The sequence below is a fragment of the Rhineura floridana genome, chromosome 2 (genome assembly GCF_030035675.1).
Source record: "Rhineura floridana isolate rRhiFlo1 chromosome 2, rRhiFlo1.hap2, whole genome shotgun sequence".
Lineage (NCBI taxonomy): Eukaryota > Metazoa > Chordata > Lepidosauria > Squamata > Rhineuridae > Rhineura > Rhineura floridana.
In genome coordinates, this window is record NC_084481.1 from 43,336,580 (window position 1) to 43,360,243 (window position 23,664).

Genomic DNA, 23,664 nt, shown 5'->3' on the forward strand with positions numbered 1-23,664 from the left:
CCCTGAAAGAGTTGGCATTTGTCCCAGTTTTCCTAAAGTCACCTCTTCAAAGGAAGGGTAAGCTGGAGAAGAATTTGAAGGCTTCCAGTGATCACCTCTCCTTTGAGGTGAGCATTACTGAGCACCTGAAGCTTGTGTCTGGCTCTGGGTTGGAGGGACTTTGCCAGCATTCTCTATAAATGAGACAACGAAATAAGGCTGATGGCAAAGCACTGCTGTTCCCCATAAAAGGAAATGTGTCTGAAGTGTCAGTACAGACATCAATGAGATTTATCATACTTTGCCCTAAGATAAAGGCGATACCTGAAAGCCATTGCACCATTCTAACCCCTAAACCCGTACAGCAATTCTACTATACAATATTATAAATTCGTTCAGGAATGTAATAGCTACAGTTGGACTTACTTTTGGGGAGAGATGCATGGGATTGTGCTGTCAGTTATATTTAGCTCTCACAATACCACTGACAAAAGATACATGAACATCACCATTTGGTTCAGAAAGGCTTATTAACTGACTTATAAATCTTTCTGTCCCAGAATATGTCCCTCAGAATGCCTCCCACTCTGATGAAAGAAATCCTATTGAAATTGCAAAATAGTGACGCCCCTGGTATCAATTCATTTGCAAAAAGAATTGTCCCTAACAACAGTTTCTATTTGCATTCCAGTGTAGTTTTAATTAGCTCTGTCAGAGCTCACAGTGCCACGCAAAATTGGAACCAGCAGTACTCAAAGCAGCACTACCTTTCTAAGTCCTTTCCTTCAACTAATGTTCAGCCTTAAAGGTCAAATACTAATCTTGTGTTAAAACAAAGCGTTTACCATAGCAAAAAATCCCTAAATCTTACCAAATAAAAACATATAAGGCATGATCCTGGTCATCATGAGCACACCACCCATGCAAGTAGGATTTCCATGGGCTTTATAAAATATCCCCCTTCAATTCCCTTTGCTTTGCCACACACAAATAATAAGGAGAGTGGATGATTGGATGGGGACATGTGTTATGTCCACAGACCAGTCAGCATGATGTAGTGGTTAGGGGTTAGGACTTGGAAGAGCAGGATTCAAATACCCACTCAGCTAGGAAGCTCAGTGGATGACCTTGGGCCAATCACCATCTCTCAGCCTAACTTACCTTACAGAGTTGTGTGAGAATACAATAGGGAGTGGGAGAACCATGTAAACATAGGATTGCAGCCTTATTTTGTTAAATTTGTATCCTGTCTTCCCACCAAATAGGGCTCATTTATTCACATAAAGCTAGCAGAGATATACTATTTAAAATGTTGTAAAAATTATCTGGAAAGGACCTCACTCAATTGATTAAATAAACTTTAATGTCTGTCAACCAGACATTTTTAGCTGATTCATCATCTGGATTTTAATCAATTAATTAATCAATTACGTTTCAAAATATTCTTATTTTTAAAAGCTACAGCATTCATGCTTTTTTGTGACATTGAACAAACTATAATTTCCAATTTAATAAATGTAAGACACCCATCACAGTGAGATACCAAGATCATCTTTAATATTTTCTTTATCAGTCTGTACATCAGTAAAAAAAACCCAGACACAACATAGCCATGAAAGTAAATAAGTGAGCCCTTAATGCACAGTCTCCATTAATTACTCAACTAAAGCTTTAGCTGGTTAATGTACAACTCAACTAATCAATATGAAGAATCTACAGTTAAAGAGTGAAAACATACAACATTCACATCATGTCAATTTTGCATAATCTATTATGGACTCAGAACTGAGGTTTCTGATTGCAGATTTGAGGGCGGGGGAGAGGGAAGTGGAGATGGTAGCTGAGCTGATTCCTTTGCCCACAGTGAAAGGTACACTGTGTCTTTCCAAGAGAGGGAGTTCAGTTTGTCAGATATTAAAATTAAATATGAAAAGTCTTTTAAAAAGTCAGTATAAGTCTTTTCCATTCCATCATGGTCTGCTGCTCCAAGGTAAATGAGGAGTGTTAAAGATTATGCAAATGTTCTTACCTCCTCCTGAGCTCATCTTTACTAATATCAAGCCATCTCCAGAGCCCAGTTTGTCAGCTACGGCACTGATGACTTCTTTAACAGAAGACAACACTGGAATGCGGATCGTGGTATAGGTGTGATCTACACAGTACACCTTGAACAAAACTTCACACAAAAGCAATACATAACATGAATAAGGGCTGTAAGATGGTATGATGGAGAACAATATAAAATTGCTTATGTATTAATGGCTATTTCAGACTATACTTATGGGCCCCTGCAGATGTCGTTTTTATTGTGCGTTCATGGTGAGTTGTGCTCATGACGATATTGGGGCAGTTATACACGATTCCACTTTCAATACTGTTGGTGCCTGCAAAAGGTTTGGGGAGGGCTTACTGCTTCATTTCCAATCAGTGGATCTCCAGCAGCTTCCTGCTGAAATCCTGTAATTTTATATACCACAGATGTTTCACTTTAATTTTTTGTCCTGCTTTTGTTGAGGTGTAGTGCAAGAGGGCCTCTCCAGACAGCAATAATGTAATAAAATGTGTGCGTGCGCGCATGTCAGAACAACTAATAAATGATGTGTGGACAGTCCAGCATAAATCCACCACTAAAACACCAATATTGTGTCAATTGCAAAACACACCCACAAACAACAACAACAAAACACCAGTCTGGAGAGGCCCTAAACTCTAACGTATGCTTAGTAATTGAATGCAATTTAGGGGTGCCAGATTTCTGGCCAACGCTTGGACAAGATGCTCTCAGTGGGCCCAGTTCTTCACTGTACCTACCACCTCCTCCTGTTCCTTGCCACTGCACACTTGCTGGTCTCTTCTTCTGGGTCCATTCCACGCTACCTCCCTAGAGCAGGGATGCAGGACTACAACTCCCATCATCCCTGACCATTGCCCATGGCGGGTGGGGCTGATGGAGTTGAGAGTCCAACAATGTCTCTAGTGCCACAAGTTCCCCATCCTGTTCCTAGAGGGAGAAGACATGCAGGAATTGTATACTGCTCTTTCCCCTTGCTTCTCTAACTGCTCCCTTGCTTGGAGAGAGTGAGAGAGCAACAGCAAGCAGGAAAAGCGGCAGGGCCAAGAAGCTTCAGGGACTAGCAGCGGGCTCCCTGCTGATGCATGTCCTTTTATTCCTGATAATGCTGGTCCCTGATGCTGGCCAAACAACTTAAACTAAGGGGGGAAGTCAACTACTAGGGGGAGATATCAGTTTCATCCTGACCATCCCAGCTCAGGAGGGAAACTCCACATTTGAAGGGACCCTGGACAAAGTCCCCTTTGGTGCAACCCTTTTTCCATCATCAAGCCCTAGTGGGCATACATGGCGGTAGCTATACCAGGAATGGCCCTTCAGATGTTGTTGGGCTGCAACTCCCATCAGCCATAGGAAGCATGACCAATGGTCAGGAATAATGGGAGTTACAATCCAACAACATCTTGGAGGGCCATAGGTTCCCCATTGCTAGTCTGCACCTAGCCATATGGTGATAGAATTTTTTTAAGAAGGGTTTGGGCCCTGCTAGGAAACTGGGACTCCAGCACCTGTCCAAAGGTATCAGGGTCATATTCAGTGCGAGTCCTACTCAGAGTAGACCCATTGATGTTAACAGACATGACTACCTTGGATTCATTAATTTCAGTGAGTCTCCTCTGAGTAGGACCTAGTTGAATGCGTTGATGTGGGCCTTAGTCTTTATAAAACTTCTTTCAGACACAAATTCTTGTATGTTCTTTTTGCGTGCTGTAGTTATTGACTGTGGTAGGAACCGATGACAGAACTGCTTGCTGCTTTCTGATATAAAATCCTTCCTTGGATGACCTGAAAATAATACTACTTCACCTCCCCCTGCACATTATTGTACTGAGCTTCTATTATGATAAGTGAAAGCAACAAAAGGAACAGAATGAATGTGGCAGAGTTAAGTACTAGAATTGTTGTTGTTGTGGGCACTGTGGTTGAGACTTTGTCTTACTCAATCTGGTGCCCACCAGATGTTTTGGGCTACAATTCCCATCAGCCCTAGCCTGCAGTGGTCAATGGTTAAGGATGACTGTGTAGTTTAGCAACATCCAGTTGGGGAAGAACTGGACTAACTCATATCAGGACGTTACGACAGAAACCTGTGACACCTCTGAATGAATCTCTAGCATAGGGTGGCTTACAGAGACTTACGATCCTATGCATTGACTTACTTTCATCGCTTCCTCTTATGGGCTGGCGTTTTTGCGTTCTTTCATCACTTGTGTTAAAGTGCTGCAAAAGAACTTTGTGCTGCAAAAACAAACAAGCAAAACTCAGTAATTAGAAATGCAAGTGGAAACCCTTCAGAAATCACTGCATATTACATAAGGATTTAAGAAGAGACCCATCTGGTCCAGCAATCTGTTCTCGCAGTGGCCATCCAGATGCCGGTGGGAAGCCTGCAGCAGGGGATGAGCACAACAGCACTCTCCCCGCTCATATTCCCCAGCAACTGGCATTCAGAGCAGTGTTTCCCAGTGGGACTGGTAGGTCAGAAGGTAGGAGGACCAACAGTAAGTGGAGCGAGAGCCAATGTCAGGCAGAGCTATCCAATTCTGATTGTGTTCCCATCTTCCTCCTTGCTGAGTTCTGCAAGTGGCAACACTAAGATTACAGTGAGGGAAACTGACAGGCAGTGCCACCCCCTGGAGGGGTTATAAGGAAGAAGGCAGGTAGGTGGGGACAGACTGAGGGCAAACTGAGGTTGGTGGGGCAGTGGACCATTTGCACTAATGGAGTAATCTTCATTGATTGCATTGTGTACTGGAGACAGTACACAGCCACTGTGACAAGTAGCTATTGGCAGCCTTATCCTTCATGAATTTGTCTAATCCCCATTTCAAGCCAGCCTATTTGGTGGCCATTGCTACATCTTGTAGTAGCAGATCTCATTTTTTAACTTTGTGTTGTGTGATATCACTAATGATACCGTGTGATATCACTAATGATACCTGTGAGAGAAAGAATAACAAAATACCCATAGATTCAGACAGATTTCATTGCATGCACTTGGTTTTACTTTGGAGATGAAACTCTCAAGGCACCTTCACATCTTATGTTTTTAACATATGCATGTAACATATTTCTATACATACATGTCTTCACAACAGATGTGTTTCCCAAAGCATATATGGTAGGGGTACATATGTCAGGATATAGTAGTAAAGATGGCTTGCCCAACTGTAGGTGTGAAGTAGCCTTTAGTGGTTAGTAAAATAACAGTTTATGTGGGTCAAATAGTCAAAACAGTTACCTTTTTCTGTGGTGCTTTAGCTTCTTCTGATCTATAAAAAGCAAATACAGCAATTAAAAAAACTTTGAAAGATTTTAGCAAAAATGGTTTAGTTTGCATGTAACACTAAACTATGGTCTAGCACTATGTACATAAGCAAGATCAAGCCCAAGTTAAGCCTCGGGATCGTATACTCCACTCTCCTTCTGTGAGGCTAGGAGGACTCCATGAGTATCTAGTTTCACTTTCAAAAAATTCTGGCTTACCATTATGTTCAAACTAAAGGTCATGGTTTAAAACAAACTCTGGACAGTTTCTGAACAAGACATCAAATTATGGATTATGGAAGCTGGCTTGTTTCAAATTCTACTTCTGGTTTGTACCAAACAAGAAGTCAGGATTCTTTGAATGTAATGCTAAATGCGAGCAAAGTCCTCCTGGATGCACAGGAGAAGAGGAGAGGAAAAGTAAGGTAAAGAAAGGGTAGAGTATGTCAGCCTGAGGCTTCACTCAGGCTTATTCTAGCGTGTGTACACAGAACTAACCATAGGATCATGGGAAGCTGCCTTATACCAAGTCAGATCATTGGTCCATTGAGTTCAGTATTGTCTACAGTGACTCACTGCAGGTCTCCCAGATTTCAGATGGGACATTCCTAACCCTGCCTGATTTAGCATTACTTGTGAAGGAGCTCAATGTATCATTTTTAAGTATTATGCTTACTTTATGGGCTTCAGCATGTACAGAATCATAGACCATGTGTTTCCAGATGTAGTAGGCACCTTTACATATGATGCATGTAGCATGTAAGTTTATGTATTTAGAGTGTTTTGAAGTTGCCCCACTCAGAGCTGTAATGAATCTACTTTTAGAAGGCAAGCTGATTCTGTACCCATTCTTCCCCTCCAGGAAGTCTGGGTGTACAGCCAGACATTAGTTAACAAGTCTGAGTTATAGTCAACAATTGAAGAGACTGGAAAATAATACCTTATGAGGTGCTCCGGATGTCTAGTTAGTTACTTTAACTGAGTTCTGATATAGATCTTAACTGTCTATTAGAATGTCTGTGAAACTGTGAGAAATGTCTGTGAGAATGGAAAGGAGATGCAATTTCACATCAGATGATCTAGTTGACAGAATATAAAAGAGAGATCACACCTGCAGTTTTTCATCAGTCCTGATGGACTGGTCCAACGTTCCTGCCAGTTTGCTTGGCTGCTGTGTCTCATTCTGAGGCTTATCTGAGCTCCCGTCTGTGTGATTTAAATTGTCATTCTTTTCTATCTATGTGTTAAGATATCCAGACTATATAAGAATGTATTGTATTACTTAATAACCTTTGGTTGTGTGTTTGTTTATTAATTCTGATTTATTGATTTACTCTCTGTTATGTATGCTCATATATATCCATACAGAAATGTGTAATCAATAAAAAGCATAATCTCCTTCCACTGTGGAACTCCATTCTTTTTTAGCCTGATTTATCCCCAGTCCTTAGATAAATCTCTGGTGAGAGTTTCCTCTTTAAGTTTGCCTGTTCAGATACACTGCTATGGAAACTGTGCAAGCCTAGGTGAGTGCAGTTTCTAATATACAAGGACTCTGAACAGCTTTAGGCTTAAGAGAAAACTGAATAACCCTTGAATCTGTGTGTGGCTGTGTAAGACGATTTCACATACACAGATGTCTACAAATGTTTGGTTTCATTTGATTCATTATTTTATCTAACCTTTCTGTCTAAGGGCACACAAAGTGGCTTGCAAGATTACAAGATTAAAAACAAAAAAACACTGAAGCATAAATAGCAATCATCATAAAACAAATGGTTTAAGACAGCAGCAGATAAAAACCAAGTTCAAAACAGGAGTTTAAAAAGCCACCATAGCAAATGATAAAAATGTATCAGCAGCTAAATTCTTCATGAAACAAAATAGTTTTCAGTTCCAGCTACATCCAAATGCTAAAAGAAAAGGGGTCCAAATGAGTCTTCAAGGGCAGGGAATTCCACAGCCTCGGTACCAGTACTGAAAAGGCTTGTCACAGGTGTCTGCCCACCTGATCTCATGTAAGGGCAGAACCAAGAGCAGATCCTCAGATGCCAATCTTAGCTGGTGGGTAGGCCCACATAAGAGCAAACCATTTAGATGTGCTGATTGTAGTCACATGTCCTGGTGCTGATTGCTGCTGGGCTGCATCATAGCAAACTAACTGTGGCTGCACTAGATTCTCTCCTCCCCTCCTCTGCCCAGCTAAGAAGCACCTCTTCTTTTAACAGCACAATAATGCAAAATGGCTTGAAGAGGAGCAACATAGTAGGGCAGGAAGCTGCATTTCTACTGATTCGAACCATAGGTTCCATCTAGCTCAGCAATGTCTACGCTGACGCAGCAACTCTCTGGGGTTTCAGGCAGGAGTCTCCCCCAGCCGTACCTGGACTGGAGATACCAGGCATTGGATATGGGACATCTGCCTACAAAGCAGATGCTCTGCCACTGAGCTGTGGCCCTTCCCTGAAAATCTAGAGCAGAGAAGCAGTGCAGGACAGGTCTGAATTATTCATTAGGTTTAGTAGGCTGAAGCCTAGGGGCCTGGAGCTCTTGGGGGCCCATGGGGCACTGGCCCGAGGGCCCCTGGAGCTACAGAGGGCCTTCCGCTCTCCTTCCATGAGCCGTGGATCGCAGGACAAGAGCTTCCAAACCGCCCCCCATCCCCCCGCTTTACTTACCTTTTTCTCTGCTGTTTTTTGCGGTTTGCCATCAATCAAGATGGCGGCCAAGGTTTCCCTAAGGGGCTGAAGCCTCTGCCGCCACCTTGGTTGATGGCACGCATGCGTCCCTAAGAGGAGAAGGGCCCCCAAACACCTATCAGCCTAGGGGCCCTCCTCAGCTTAATCTGGCCCTGGTGCAGGATGAAAGTTCCTTAACCTAAGTAGCTATTCCCCTTCAGGATTCACCATGAATGTTTGCAAACTCCGCATTTCCTCTTCCTCCTCCTCCCTCTCGCCTGTTGCATCTAGAAATACAAAGTGAATGGTGTGATGTGATAGCACTTCCAGTTTCCACACTCCACTTCATTGGGCCATTAATCTAAACTGTGGCTGGCTGCTGCTTGTGGAGGTGGGGGAACTCGAGCATAATAACATTATGACATTCATTTTGTAATACTAAATGTTACTGGGGAGAATAAGAAAAGAAGATGCAGTATTGTTCTTTTTGGTATACATAAGTCTAAAAAAAAGTTCTAGCAAAATTCTTTGCTCATGGCTAGTCTAAAAATGGCAATGTTTTAGATCTGCCGCTGCAGAGAATAACTAGTGTAGAGGTGAACAAACTCGAGGCTGCGCTTACATTTGTTTCATAGCCTTTTCTAGCTCTGGGAGTTGGTCTTTGAGTGCTGTAATCATCCTTGTATCATCTGATACAGATACATAAAACTCCTGTTAAATGATAAAGGATAAACAATAATACAAAGGGACAGTTGATTAGTCAAGGTACGTAATACAGGTGAACTGATTACAAACAAGGAAAACAGTTTGATCAATGGGAATAATATCAGTGTTACACTCCAGAGACTCCAGTTCCCTATACAATGAAATGGTTTAGACATGTTCCCAACCCTGTGTCTTCCCCCCAGCCCTACAAAAAGCAAAGCAATGAGTCAGAATGTTCCTGCAAATACTGGAAAAGTGAATGGCCATACTGGGAAAGTTCAAAAGGATGATGTCCTCTGAAACTTACTCCATCTCTAAACCAAGATTATCTCAAAATATTGAGTTAGCAAAGTGAGATGGGCACCCCAGGCAACAGATTTTCTAAACAATTAAAGAGAGACACAATGCAAGTGATTTAATTTATTATTTGATTTTCCTTCTCATGGACTAAGGAACAGCAGGGTAGACTCAAGCCCTATTCAAGAGTTCATACAGAGGCTTAAGTGAACACATGAGGAGAGGAGAGGATGTATGAGCACACTAGCTCATGCCCATTCTCATCACTTTCCATGAGTTTCAAGGGTTTTGTGGCAGGGAAAAACCAGGGTTTCAAAATACAAGGGAGCCTCCACAAGTGCAGGAGGAGTCTTTGCTGGAGATAGTCACTCTTGAACCTGTAGAGAGCAACAGGGACAGCAGAGCTAGTGTACTCAGGAAAACTCTTCCTCCTTCACATGTGCATTTAAGCCCTTGAATAGGGACTACAGTCAGTAATATTGACTACAAGGTCATTTTTCATAGTTGTTTTTTTTACATTTGCATCAGTGATGCAAAGCAGCTTTATTTGACCACAGCTTATAGTCAGGGACACAGAGCATATTTATTATTTTATTATTTCTGAATGGCCACAACTTCCCCATGAAATATGTGTGCATGTGAGAGAGAGACTCTGATCAGACCATTGTTTTGACTGCAGTTCTATACACACCTTGGGGCTGCAATCCTATACACACTTACCTGGGAGTAAACTCTGTATAACACAGTAAGACTTACTTTCAAGTAGACATGCATAGCATTGTGCTGTAAATGTCTATGTTCCATATCCTCAAAATGCCAATTGCTTCATAGTGGCTTCAGTCTGATTGTCTGCATATTATAAAAGACTAATAACATAGTTTTCCTCCTTAAAACTGCAGCCAGTGACAGCAAGACATGGCACCGTTTGCAGCAATGCAAAACACTGAGAGTCAAAAATAGCAGCTTGCACTTGAATGCAGCATCCTTGGGAGGAAAATTATAAAACTTGGGAACAAATAGCCTTGACGCCTCTCTCTTGCCTCAGTTACTACTATTTAATACTCATTCCAAAGAAACAGCAGTAGTAGCCATTGTGTCCTACCTCCAGAAAGGCCATTGCTGCTTCATCCTCTTGCAGGAGATCTCCATACAAAGCAGCCCACTGCAGCACTAAACGAATGACTCGCCTTTTGTTGTTTAGGGCATAGTCCATTTTCTCCTGCTCTGTACCCTGGGAAGGCTGAGCATGGTAAGTGCTAAGATGTCAAGGAAAACATTTACTCTGCTATGTCTCTCCCTCCCCCGCCCCCAAATTTCCCACCAGCCGCTCATAACATAGCACACTTTCCATAACATAGCACACTTTCCATAAATTGGCACTCTCAGGCAGTGCAGGATTTTCAAGATCAGTAACATTTTTATGTGTTCTTCAATTTAAAGATTTTTATGGCTTTTTTGACTTAACAGGAAGGTATGGAAAGTAACCCCAAAGGGCTTTTCTTAATAAAGTACAATTGGCCAATTTTTCATGGGACACAGACCCAGTTCTTTAATTTTCCTGGACTCTGGATTTTCTTTGCGTAGTGTTAAAAAAGTAGGAGCAAGGTATGTGTACGGACTGGGCTCTGGCATATAGGCACTGAAGCCATAATAAACAGAACACAGTATAGATATATTATTTCTATGGCTAAATTATCTGTGATTTCAGTAGGATGCAGGCTGTACAGCACATTTCGGTAGTCCTTTGTAGATTATGAAAAACTATGGAATGCTTTAAAAGAAATGGGGGTGCCACAACATCTGATTGTCCTGATGCGCAACCTATACTCTGGACAAGAGGCCACTGTAAGGACAGAATATGGAGAAACCAATTGGTTCCCCATCGGAAAAGGTGTGAGAAAGGGGTGTATTTTATCACCCTATTTGTTTAATCTATATGCAGAACATATCATACGAAAAGCGGGATTGGACCAAGATGAAGGAGGTGTGAAAATTGGAGGGAGAAATATCAATAATTTGGCTCTGCGGTCAAGCTGAGCCTTACCGTGACATACGAGCGCCTAGACGAGGTCCCCCTTCGCTGCCCGGCTTGTGTCCCTGCCCTTGTCATCATGCAGGAATTCCACGCTGCTATCTATACCGGCCCCCAGACTATACATCGCTGCCGCCCCCAACACAAACACTACCACCGTCTCTACTCTGTCGTTGTTCACGCAAGAGTAAGAAGGCTTTGGATAAGAACAGAGTTAGGTTCTATTTTACTGTATAGTTTTTTGATGTACTGATGTTCTTGTATGTTTTGCTTTTGTACGTCGCTCAGAGTGGCTGGATAACCAGCCAGATGGGCGACTAATAAATTGAATAAATAAATAAATAAATAATTTAAGATATACAGACAATACCATACTGCTAGCAGAAACCAGTAATGATTTGAAACGAATGCTGATGAAAGTTAAAGAGGAAAGCGCAAAAGCAGAACTACAGCTGAACGTCAAAAAGACTAAAGTAATGTCAACAGAAGATTTATGCAACTTTAAAGCTGACAATGAGGACATTGAACTTGTCAAGGATTATCAATACCTTGGCACAGTCATTAACCAAAATGGAGACAACAGTCAAGCAATCAGAGGAAGGCTAGGACTGGGGAGGGCAGCTATGAGAGAACTAGAAAAGGCCCTCAAATGCAAAGATGTATCACTGAACACTAAAGTCAGGATCATTCAGACCATGGTATTCCCCATCTCTATGTATGGATGTGAAAGCTGGACAGTGAAAAAAGCGGATAAGAGAAAAATCAACTCCTTTGAAATGTGCTGTTGGAGGAGCTCTTTGTGGATACCATGGACTGCAAAAAAGACAAATAATTGGATAATAGAAGAAATTAAACGAGAACTGTCACTAGAAGCTAAAATGATGAAACTGAGGTTATACTTTGGACACATCATGAGAAGACAAGATTCACTAGAAAAGACCATAATGCTGGGAAAAACAGAAGGGAGTAGAAAAAGAGGAAGGCCAAACAAGAGATGGATTGATTCCACAAAAGAAGCCACAGACCTGAACTTACAAGATCTGAACAGGGTGGTTCATGACAGATGCTCTTGGAGGTCGCTGATTCATAGGGTCGCCATAAGTCGTAATCAACCTGAAGGCACATAACAACAATAGTGATTTGTGCTCTTCAACTTGAACTTGAGGTTTTTGCCTTGGCAGAGAAAGCTGTTCATCTCTGCTACTTCAGTGAGTCTAACAGATCTGTAGAATTCCGTGTAGCCCTGCCCTCTTTCTCCATCAGTGTGGGACACGTGTTATAATTCACTGAACACTTTGTTGGAGGAATCAGGCAGCTCAGGGAAGCAGTAGCTGTACAACAGGAGGTGGGGTGACTGAGACTGGGATCATAGGGACCTGCCTTGTATTGAGTCAGACCCTTAGTCCATCTAGCTCAGAACTGCCTGCATTGATTGGCAGTGGCTCTCCAGGGTTTCAGGCCATCTTCCAGCCCTGTCTGGAGATGTCAGGGATTGAATTTAGGCCATTCTGCATCCAAAGCAGATTATCATAGGCTGTCTCTGCTTATAGAAATTGGCCATCTTGAGCTCTTTATATTTGATTTATATCAAATTATATAGAAAAGATGTTGCAAAAAAAAAAAAAAAGATAAACCAGCAGTTAAAGAGGTTTTTTTCCCTTTTGAGTTTTGGTTACTGAAGTTCTAAGTCAATGCTCCCTGTAAAGTATCAACATTTGATAAGGAGTCATTCAGCCAACGATCATATCCATGTATGGATGAAGCTGTTAAGAGGTAAGTCAGGAGACCAGATCAGAACACAACATCAGCATCAAGATGCAGGGTTAGGATGAGAGCTCAAATGTATGTTAAAAGATAGCAACAAGAGTATAGTATTAATATGAGCATGCACTGAACAAAGTATAGATAGATACAAAGAAAAGCTATAAAAGACAGACAGCCTTAGGGTTTTTTAACAGTTGCCTCTGACACCGGCTGAAGAACCATCTTTTCTTGAGTGTTGAGGTCCACACACAATGAGGGTGAGATTACTCCTTTACTGATGGAAATGTAATGTGATTTATACTGTACTTTGAAATGTAGTATATTAGTGTACATCCCATGTATGTGCTGTGTAAGACCTGTGTTCTGATATATGGCTATATCCACATGTAACATAAAATATATAGTAGATGTGTTTATAATGAATAGAAACTGATAAGGATTTCCGTTGTTGATCTTCCATTATTTCCCTGGGATATCCCTAGACCTAAGGAGGCTGTTAGGTGGGATCTCCACTCTATTGGTTCGCCTGTTCAGACCAAACTACTGACAAAAACCGTGGAAGCTCAGGTGACCACAACATTTGTCATGTAAGTTTTCTGGGTACATACTGACCATGGAGAGATGCAAGAACCCTCAATCCCATGCATTTATGAGATAGAGATGGCTTGAGGCCATCTCAAGATGTTCTACCACTGCGCTACAGCCCCTCTCCAGATCATTGTTTCAACATTGCTACGATCCTTTCACACAATCCTATATGCTGTTATGCTGGCATTAGTGCTTGGTCCTTAAATCATGTTAAATCTGAAGATTCCTCACTTTTAAGAGTCATTCTGTTTGTGGGAGATGTAACACGCTTAACATGCAACAATTCTTGGGTTTTCTTACCATAATTTATTCACTCACCAGCTAAGTGCCTGTCAGCATAAGACGTATCAAAGAAATAGTGTGTGTGTGTATGGGCTGGGCTGGGCTGTAGGGACAAGGTCCGCTATTTTTTCAGGCCACTGCTGCAGATCAGAGGCGGCACAGGGCTGGTACCAATTTCTGTTGCCACATCTAGTTTATCCTGTGGTAGCATTAGCTAGGATGGGGTGCTGGTGATGCATTGCCTCACTGTAAGTGGAGGTGGAGGCTTCATCAGGAAGGGGAGAAGACACTCCCTTTCTCTGACACAATCCAGCCTGTCCCTTCATTAGGGTTGTAAGAAGGCAGCGATTCCTGTTCTGACTTGTCTTCATCACAATCAGCACTGTTTCTGTTTGGCATCAGTTTGATTTCCACCAAAAGGTAAAGGTATCCCCGCACTTGTAGTGCGAGTCGTTTCCGACTCTTAGGGTGACGTCTTGCGACATTTACTAGGCAGACCGTATATACGGGGTGGGATTGCCAGTTCCTTCCCCAGCCTTTCTTTACCCCCCAGCATATGCCGGGTATTCATTTTACCAACCACGGATGGATGGAAGGCTGAGTGGACCTTGACCCCTTTTACCGGAGATTTGACTTCCTCCTTCCGTTGGAATCGAACTCCAGCCGTGATCAGAGCTTTCGGCTGCGTTATCACCGCTTACCACTCTGCGCCACGGAGGATCCGTGATTTCCACCAAATGCTACATTATTAGTTAAGCTGTCTGCTACTTAATGTAATTTATGTAATTGTTTATGTAATTTACACAAGTTACAAATTTAACATGACTAATGATGGGTAATATTCAGTGTTAGTCTTACTCAGAGTAGACCCATCAAAGTTAATATACATGACTAACTTGAGTTCATTAATTTCAATGGGTCTACTCAGAGTAGCGCTTAGTTGGCTGCAACCCACAGTAATTATTTCCACACCATTCATTTCAATGTAAAGGAAATGTCGAAACAACGTTAAGAAGGTATTAATTATGTATTGGTTGTGAGCTTTAAAAAAAAAAGACCATTTGTGAGCAAATGCTGATCTTATTCACTGGATTGATTTCTGTTCCGGACCTCGGACGAAATGCGAACAGTGGCAATTTCCACTTCCATTTCTGATGGAATTCCCCAAGATCCCTACCCTTCACTGTCACCTTCCATTGAAAAAGTAAGGCAGGCAATGCGTCTCTGCACACAGACACATTGCCTCCTCACAGACACATTGCCTCCTCCACCCCTTGCTCACATAGGCCTTTGATATGTGTGCACTTCCACAATGGCACACCAGCCAACCAACCAACCAAGAGTCCAGCATGACCAAGGGAAAGATTAGATTAGATATAGATACAAAGATACATACTGACTTCAAACAAGTCGGTGGAATCTGTTACCATTTCACATGATTATTAGTGTTTACAAATCAGTGATGAAGATGGGGTGGAAGTGCCACCCTCACCAACAGCTCAGTGACTCTTGCTCCACAGCTGCTGGCAGCAGAAGCAGAGTCTTGCCCCTACCCTGAGTCCTTCCAGTGCAGAAAAAAAGCACCAAATAGTTTTAAAATGTACACAGACATTTTGTTGTGGTTGTTGTTGAAAATGGACAACTCATTCAGGTGTAAAAGTTTCCGCTTTTAAAAGGGCAAGTTTTGACATGAAAATCAAAAGTGATGACTGTTTGGCTCAACCTTGGTTTGAGGGGTATGTTTATTGTACTTTGTAACATCTCTCTTAAAGTCCAACGCCAGGGTCAGCAAAGGTGAGCCTACAAGCACTTTTGAAATTCTGCTTAGTGCTGGTGCACTTGAAATCCAGTGATAAACAGATTTGACAGTCAGACAGCTAGAGACAGATAGATCCTCACGAAACAAGGAGGAAATTGAATACAATAGTATTTTGTGCATTCCAGGTGGAATTAATGGCCCAGAATATTTTCCACATATGACAGTTCTGACAAGCGCAGGGCCATTGTGAAGATAATTCTTAAAATAAACTGTTTCCTTCAAATCAAAGCATGAGGACTTTGACACGTAGTCTGTGGGATGACTCAAGAGTCTCTAAGCTGCTCAGAAGGGAATATAGTATGTCTATAAAATCTCTTGCAAGATATAGTAACATAATCACAATTTGACTAAAGCAATAATTTAAGAAAATATTTAGAAACTGGGCTCATAAGGTTCCATGAATTATAACAAAACCCTTGGAAAATGCTGCATAGTTTAATGGCTGGGGTTTGGCGCATCTACAGAAATCCACATTCTTATTTAATTTAGAAAATATTTAGTTAAGATCAGAAAATCTGGATAGGCTACCAAATGGAGGTGGGAGCAGATATTATATTGCAGGCTACAGTCCCTGTAACTATCATAGGGGCAGTTATAACATTTTGGAAATCAAGTAGCATTTCACTGAGCCACTCTCTTCATGCAGCTTCTACCATGCAAGCCCTGTAATTATTTAATATCCTTTTACCTGCTTATTAAGTAACTCACCACGGGTGCTAATAATTTCCCCCATGTTTCCATTGCTCATCTACTTATTTTTAATTCTGCTAATAATTTCTCCCATGCAAATGCGATCACAGGAAAAAGTGGAACCCTCCCTCCCAAATGTTCATGTTGCATATCTATCAGAATAATAGCTTTACGTATAAATAAATGCCAGAGAAGCTGTAATTTTTAAAGGTATTAATCAACAGTGATGTGACTAAATACCAATCTCAACATATTTTGTTGCTTAAAAACTGTAATAATTTTCACAGCCTGTTCCTCCCTCAGTGCAATCAGGGACCTAGTTCCTTTAAGCTGTTGTAAACCACTTTGATGTTTTTAACAAAATAGCGGTATACAAAATATTTATAAATAAACCTAATGCCAGTGTTTAGCATCATGACGGATTAGATGCAACATGCTAATCTTTCTAATGATGATGATGATGGTGGGCATTTATAATAATGTGCTTCACATGCATTATCTTATTATACGCTTTCTAACAAGCCTAAATTAGGCCAAATTTTATGTCCCTCTTAATAGTCAACTCAGATTAACAACAGAAATGGAGCAAAAAAAGGGTTGCTGAAAAGCATGCTTGGGGGTTTGCAGACATATTTAGAAAAATACCTAAAGGGGCAACTCCCACCAAAAAACAGCCCAATCAGAACTGAACATGCTGTATAGCCACAGAAAGATTAGGGGGACAGAAAACTGGGCGTGAAACCTGCTTGTCAGAGGCAGCATGCTTCTGAAAACCAGTTGCCGGAAGCCTCAGGAGGGGAGCGTGTTCTTGCACTCAGGTCCTGCTTGCGGGCTTCCCCCAGGCACCTGGTTGGCCACTGTGAGAACAGGATGCTGGACTAGATGGGCCACTGGCCTGATCCAGCAGGCTCTTCTTATGTTCTTATGTCCTTTCAGTTGTTAGCATCTGCAGGCAGAAATGGCAACTGGCAGGAACCCTGAACAAGAGCAGTGCTGCCAGGCGGTGAGGATCTACTGCATCAATTTGTTGCAGGTCTAACTTGTGGACATTATTCTACACTGACTTACATGTGTATACACACACACAATATATTTTGCCATATTTCTGGGCCACAAATCTACAAGATGTCAACAGTGACAGATCAAATCAGCTACATCTACACTACATAACTTTTTATTAGTTTTATATACCAGTTTAACTGTCACGGCTTTCCCCAAAGAATTGTAGGATTTGTAGTTTGGTTGGAGATGGTGCTAAGGATCCTCTGTAAAAATTAAAAGTACTGATTGGGACCTGGTTATCTGAAAAACTGTATTCTAGGAACTTAATAAAGGGCTTTCTTGGTGGTTGCTTCCAAGCTCTGGAAATCCTCACCAACGGAAGCCTGACTAGCTCTTTCTCTGATGAGCTTCCATAAAGGTGTTTTTATTCAGACAGGCCTTTGGCCCATAAGCTGATTTGAGATGGCTACTGTAAATATGCTACTGTTGCTTTGCCCAGTTGTTTTATTAATTTTATGTATGTGTGTCATCTGCCTGATTGTTATGTATTGTATTTTTGTATTTTATTTCTGTTTTAATTGTAGTTATTGTATTTATATTTTATTGTTGTTAGTTACATTGAGCATTATTAGGGTATTCAGATTTACCAAATAAATGATAAATAAATTTAAGTTTTCCAGCTCACTTTCCAGAACTATGGTCCCCTGAAGAGATAGAATGACTGTGAAGGCCGCCAACTTGGATGGCTTTAAAAGGGGATTAGACAAATTCAGGGAGGATAAAACTATCAATGGCTACTAGCTATGATGGCTCTGTTCTAACACAAGAATTGGAGGTGGTATGTCTCTGAATACCTGTTGCTGGGAATCACAAGTGGAGAGGGTGTTGGTGCACTCACGACCTGCTTGCAGAATTCTCATAAGCATCCCATACGTGGTTGGCCACAGTGAGAACCGGATGCTGGACTAGATGTTCCATCTGTATTGGATCAATTTCAATTATTGCAGACTGAGGATGTGGACAAGTTGCTTGAAAAATTTGGCCAACCGTCTGCCCCCTTGATCCTTGCCCATCTTGGCTTCTTAGAGCTAGCCATAGGGGGTTGACTGGGTGGGTCCAGGGAGTGAGTACTGCATCACTGGAGGAAAGGGAAGTACCGTCTGCTGTGAAGGAGGCAATGGTGTGTCTCCTTAAGAGGACCTCCCTGGACCCAGAGGTGTTAAATAACTAATGCCCAGTGGTGAGTATTTTTTTTTTTGCTCAAGAAGATGATGGCGGTCCAGATTCAGGCATGCTTAGAGGAAACTAATTGCTTGGATCCATTCCAGTCTGGTTTCAGGCCTGGCCATGGCAGTGTAACTGCCTTGGTCATCCTGGTTGATGGCATTTGTCAGGAGAGAGATGGGAGGAGTGCCTGCTTGTTCTCCTTTGTATCTCAACAGCTTTTGATACTGTTGACCACGGTATCCTTCTGGAGCACCTCAGGGAGTTCGGGGCACTGTGCTTCAGTGGCACCTTCGCTATACAGTGTTTGGTGAAGATGCATCTCTTTGGCACTTGAGATCTGGTATTGTGTTTTTTTGGACCAACCCTACTTTTGTTTCTGTAATTTATTTTAAACTGTTTTTAATGTTGTATTTTAAATTGTTGTAACCTAGCGTGGCACCTTAACAGTGAAGGCTGGGTAATAAAATAAAATAATAAAAACAACAATAGATGGGCCTTTGGTCTTATCCAGCAGCAAGACTCTTCTCATGTTCTTAGTAGTAAGAAGGCTTCTAGCTATTTGTTTTCTTGTGAAAGGTGTCCAAAAAAAGATGTGAGATAATATTGTGATTGTTAACCCAATCTGATAGTTGATAATAGGTAATAGATGGAAATTGTCCTCTGAATTAGAGTTGGTGAATCCAAAAAATTGACAAACCTTGCTAAGTTTAACAGGAATGAATTCTCAAGCTTCCCAAAGACCTTTTACTTCATCTCTAATCAAAAGCAGAGCTGAATTCATGACATGAGCAGAGAGGGGAAAAAATGATTCTGGGCAAGGGTCACTCACTACCAGATAATCTGGGCAAGGGTAAGATTCAGATTCTTTCCACTGCATATAACATGGAAGAATCAGTGTGAGAGAACAGCGAGACCATCAAAGTTGGGGATACAAGCCAAACCAATTATTCAGTAAGAGGCTGGAACCAACAGTCAAGAGTCAGGATGCAGAACAGAACTGAAACTAAAGCTCAGGAAACTGGAATCAAAGAGAGGCCAGATCCCAATAAAATAAAAAGGCAAAAAATGTGGTTTGAATCTGAGCTAAATTCTGTGCTAATGAAATGGACTCCATCCTGCACGTGATTGAATCTAGCAATTCCAACATATACTTTTTTTTGTGGAAAAAGAATTTTGCTTCAGTGATATATATGTAAAGTGAGATTAGCTATATGTTGCGCTGCTGCCAACTCAGAAGGGACAGGAAGGGGGGAGGCATGAGTTTCAGGCTCCTTCACAGTCAGAAGAAGCAGAGTTAGGGATTGTTGTGTCTGAGCAGGAGCGTACGGGAGGGGGGCAACCTTCTCTCCAGCCAGTTCCCATGAGTAATGCCCTTTCCGAGGAGCTGCCCGCGCCGCCCCCAGTTGATGCAGAGAACGTGGGGGGAAGCTTCAGAGTCAGTGCCAGTCCCTCCTTTTCCAAGCAGTTCCCAGGAGGATTCCAGTGTGGCACCGCCCCCTGACCTCGAGCCTGTTGCTCGGGAGCAGGTGTCTTCGGATGAGCAGTTGGAGGCATGTCCCGTCTCCCCGTTCCCACCACCGCGAGAAACGGACAGGGCAAAGGCAGGAATTACGAAGGAGTCAGAGATTACATTCGAAAACATTTCCTATATAAGCCTGCCGCTCCCAGGGGGGGTTCGTTGAGTCAACTTCCTTCTCACGTTGCAGAGCATGTCTAGAGTATAGTTAGGGACTTTAGTGAGTTAGTGTATAGTTTCCATGAAGCGCAATGCCTTTGATGTATCCATTACTCTAATAAAACGAGATTTACTTGCACACACACTCCAGCCTCATTCTTTCGGCTCTGGACCGGACACTATATTTGTATAGCCTTTGTTGCTTTGCTCAACATTCATCATGGATTTTAATTACTTTTTGCTATTTGTGGCACCACAATAGAGCTCAAACAGATCTGGTTTCCAGGGTGATTATGCAAGCTGATATAGAAAATTGTTGCAATCACATGCTGTTTACCAATAGCATTAGACTTGAGGTAGCTGTTCCATTCATTGTGGTGGATCTCGCTCTATGAACAAGATGGCTTAATAGTTTAGAAACACGTGTCATCATGATACCCACAGGTTGCAATCTTATGCACGCTGTCCTGGAAGTAAGCCATGCTGAACACAGCAGGACATAATTGTGAGTAACCAATTGCAGCACTGCACTGACAGGAACAAAATGGGAAGGGGCCAATGGACCCAAGAGTTGTTTCTCTTTCTTGTCTTCCTGCTTGACTTCAGCATGAGCTCCAGGTTTTTGAGGGCCTTTGGGCAAGACACCTTCCATACCCCCCTCCCTATGTGAATCTACTTCCTCACTGCAGCAGGTCTAGGGGGCTCTTGTCAATGGGCCCCTACTGGGATGAAGCCCCTTGACAGCTGCCCAACAATGTCAACCCTTAACACCAGCCCTGCTTACCTTCATATGATGTAACCACAAATTCTCACATTCAAAAAAAGTGAACAAAGTGTAAACAATCTTCCTGTAATTCCTATTCTTGGAATATGCCAATTATAAACAATTACAAATTAATTCAGCAATAAAAATATAGGAAAATACCTAATAAAATTATATTATGGATAATATGAACAAGTCTACACAGAGTTTTATTCTTTGGCATGGATTAAGGTGCACAGGCTCTGTCTGTTATTCTGCTGTTAAAGCTTCTTCTGGGAGGAAGAGTAGGATATAAGCAAACAAACAAACAAACAAATCCCTCTCAACTAACCACCGTTTGGTCAAGAAGCTGCTCCTCTTTTCAGCCTTTGTCTCAAGTTCGTGCCTTTTTTTTAAAAGAAAGAACAAAAGAAAGAGTATGCCATTGCACCTGTCTACACCTTCTTTTAGCTAAACCCAGCCACGAGATATTCCTGGAACTTGCCTACTTTCATCTTTCTACCAGAAGGGAGCCAAGTAGATCAGGCCCTCTTATACCTGACAAGGTAACAGCCTGATGAGAACTGAATCCTCCAAAAGAAAGACAATCTATGCTTCCAGTGCCACTTTTGCTGGTCACTGCTAAGCCTTATTTCCAGCCCCAAAGAGGCTATGCATCTCAATCCGTGCCAAAGAGTAAAACTCTATGTAGACTTGTGGGAACAATTCTTTCTTAGTGTCCCTTCTTCCCTTCCGAATGCATTTCAGAAGGACATCGGGTCTAATTTATAGGCTGCATAGGTCCACATGTGTGGGTAGAATGGGCCCAATATATTTAAATTCACTCCTACTTCGAAAAACAGCAAAGGTATTTCACTCTGGAAGGAAGAGCATATGCACAGGAAACACATTAATGTGCTGTATATAGAATGCAGCAATAAAGGACAAAATAAAAATATTAAGAGGTAAGGGAGAGGGATAGTCTAGACATGGGCTAAAATTGTTCTCAGGCAGAGATTACTCAGGTGCAAGAAGGCTGGCTGGACTATATATCATTAAATACTTTGACCCATTGCAATTATTTGTTGAACTTATTTGCCTTTAAGGAATTGGCAATGTTCGCTTCTGATGAGGGTGATCTTTGAAAAGGAAAGTAATTTTTTTATTATTATTTCAAAAAGGATATTGAGCCATCAAAGCTGGACAAAGCTGATTGTTTGGCATGAATAAGCAGTGCATCATAACAAAATCATGTACACCAGCATCTGTGAAAATCAAAAGTAACAGAACGTTATACTCCTGCTCTCACGCTTTCTCAAGATAACTTCCATTTCAGTGAAAGATCTTGTTTTCACCCTAAAAAGCACAAAAGACTTACGTTACATCAGATGTGTTTTCCATATTAAAAGTAATATATTAACAGTGTAATCCTATGCATGCCTTTGAGTTCAATGGGGCTTATTCCCAGGTAAGGCTTCAGTACTATGCCCATTTACCAGGGATTAAGCCATATTGAATGTAATGGCAATTACATGTCGATATAAATTTATAGTATTGCACTGTAAATTAATTGTACTGGATCCTGAGAACTCCAAGGAGCATTCTGCTTGTGAAATGGGGCTTTTCTGCTTCCTCCTTTCACCCACAGGCCCTCCCCAAAGGTTAATTTGAAGGGTTGGGGAACCTTCCGGAATAGCAGTCAATGGAATATAGAGTGCTGCATCTGCAGGGGGCAGAATTGGTTTAAATCCCAGACCTCCCTTATACAGAAAGAAGTGCTTTCCATTCACACAAGTGATCTGCTGGGTCCAAGTCACCGTTTATTGTAAACCACTTGGGGGAGGAGGTGCTCTGTTGGGTAGAAATAACAGTATATAAATTTGAAAATCTAACAAGCATAAAAAGGGAAGAGCAGTATGTGCACCAAACATACATAAACCATCTTGCTAATTACATTAGCTGTTTTAATAACCAATTTCTATTGATGCAAAGTATCGTATCAAAGCAACTGAATCATAAGAACTTTAGTACACACTCAACAAATTACTATGCATGACATTTATAATCCAAGCTTTTCTTAAGATTCATTTTAGGTACCTTCATTAAGTTGGCATGTTTTCTAGGCTTACTTGGGAGTAAGCCCCTCTGAAGGCAATGGAGCTTACTTTCAATTAAACACGCTTAGGAGCCTTGCTCTGAAACCTGCAATCTCTGCCATGAAACCCAATCTCTTATCTTCTAGGAGTTTCCTCCTCCAATAATACACAGTTCACATGGGTAGACCACTCACACAAGTAATTAAATACACAAGAGCTAACTTATTAACTGGCTCTTTGTGTTTATCCATTGCCAAGCGTTTGAATGAGGTCATACAGAAATGTGTGATACATAAATGGCTTTCTTCTTGTTCAAGATATTTCTAAATTCTAAGCATCTTCCATGCAAACTAAGAATGCAAAATATTGGTTCACAGAGTTACTGGTTATACCCAACTGTGTCCCTTTGAGGATGGAAGATCCTCAGATCCAGTGGATGCTTCTGTGGGCAGAAAGGGAGAGATCTGATTTCCACAAACTCCGCTCTTTCTCCTGCAGCCTCCCACACACACCCAGATTTCTGGGGTGGATTTAGAATCAATGAAAATTACCTTCCTCCCCTTGCTACTTCACTTGATCAAAGAATCGTCCATCAGCAGAGGGACACAACTGGATCCACCCTGCTACACTAAAAGAGATCTATTAATAGGAAATCTACCTCAGAATTTTACATTTGTCTATACTGGATATTCTCCTTTTCCATTGTTATCACTTGTCACCATCATTTCAGAATATTGTTTCCTGCCCCCA

General features: G+C 41.7%; 1 protein-coding gene across 7 annotated transcripts in view; it reads right to left on the bottom strand.

Annotated features, from left to right (window-relative positions):
- The window catches only part of RAPGEF4 (Rap guanine nucleotide exchange factor 4), a 245,757-nt gene that overhangs the window by 20,268 nt on the left and 201,825 nt on the right, over positions 1–23,664 (bottom strand). For all 7 annotated transcript variants that reach the window (XM_061608471.1, XM_061608472.1, XM_061608470.1 and 4 more), the window contains 6 exons: positions 22,005–22,083; positions 10,100–10,250; positions 8,618–8,706; positions 5,292–5,322; positions 4,210–4,288; positions 2,009–2,155 (listed from right to left, as the gene is read on the bottom strand). In XM_061608471.1, the coding sequence (XP_061464455.1) occupies positions 2,009–2,155; positions 4,210–4,288; positions 5,292–5,322; positions 8,618–8,706; positions 10,100–10,250; positions 22,005–22,083 (576 nt within the window). The remainder of the gene's footprint in view (positions 1–2,008; positions 2,156–4,209; positions 4,289–5,291; positions 5,323–8,617; positions 8,707–10,099; positions 10,251–22,004; positions 22,084–23,664) is intronic.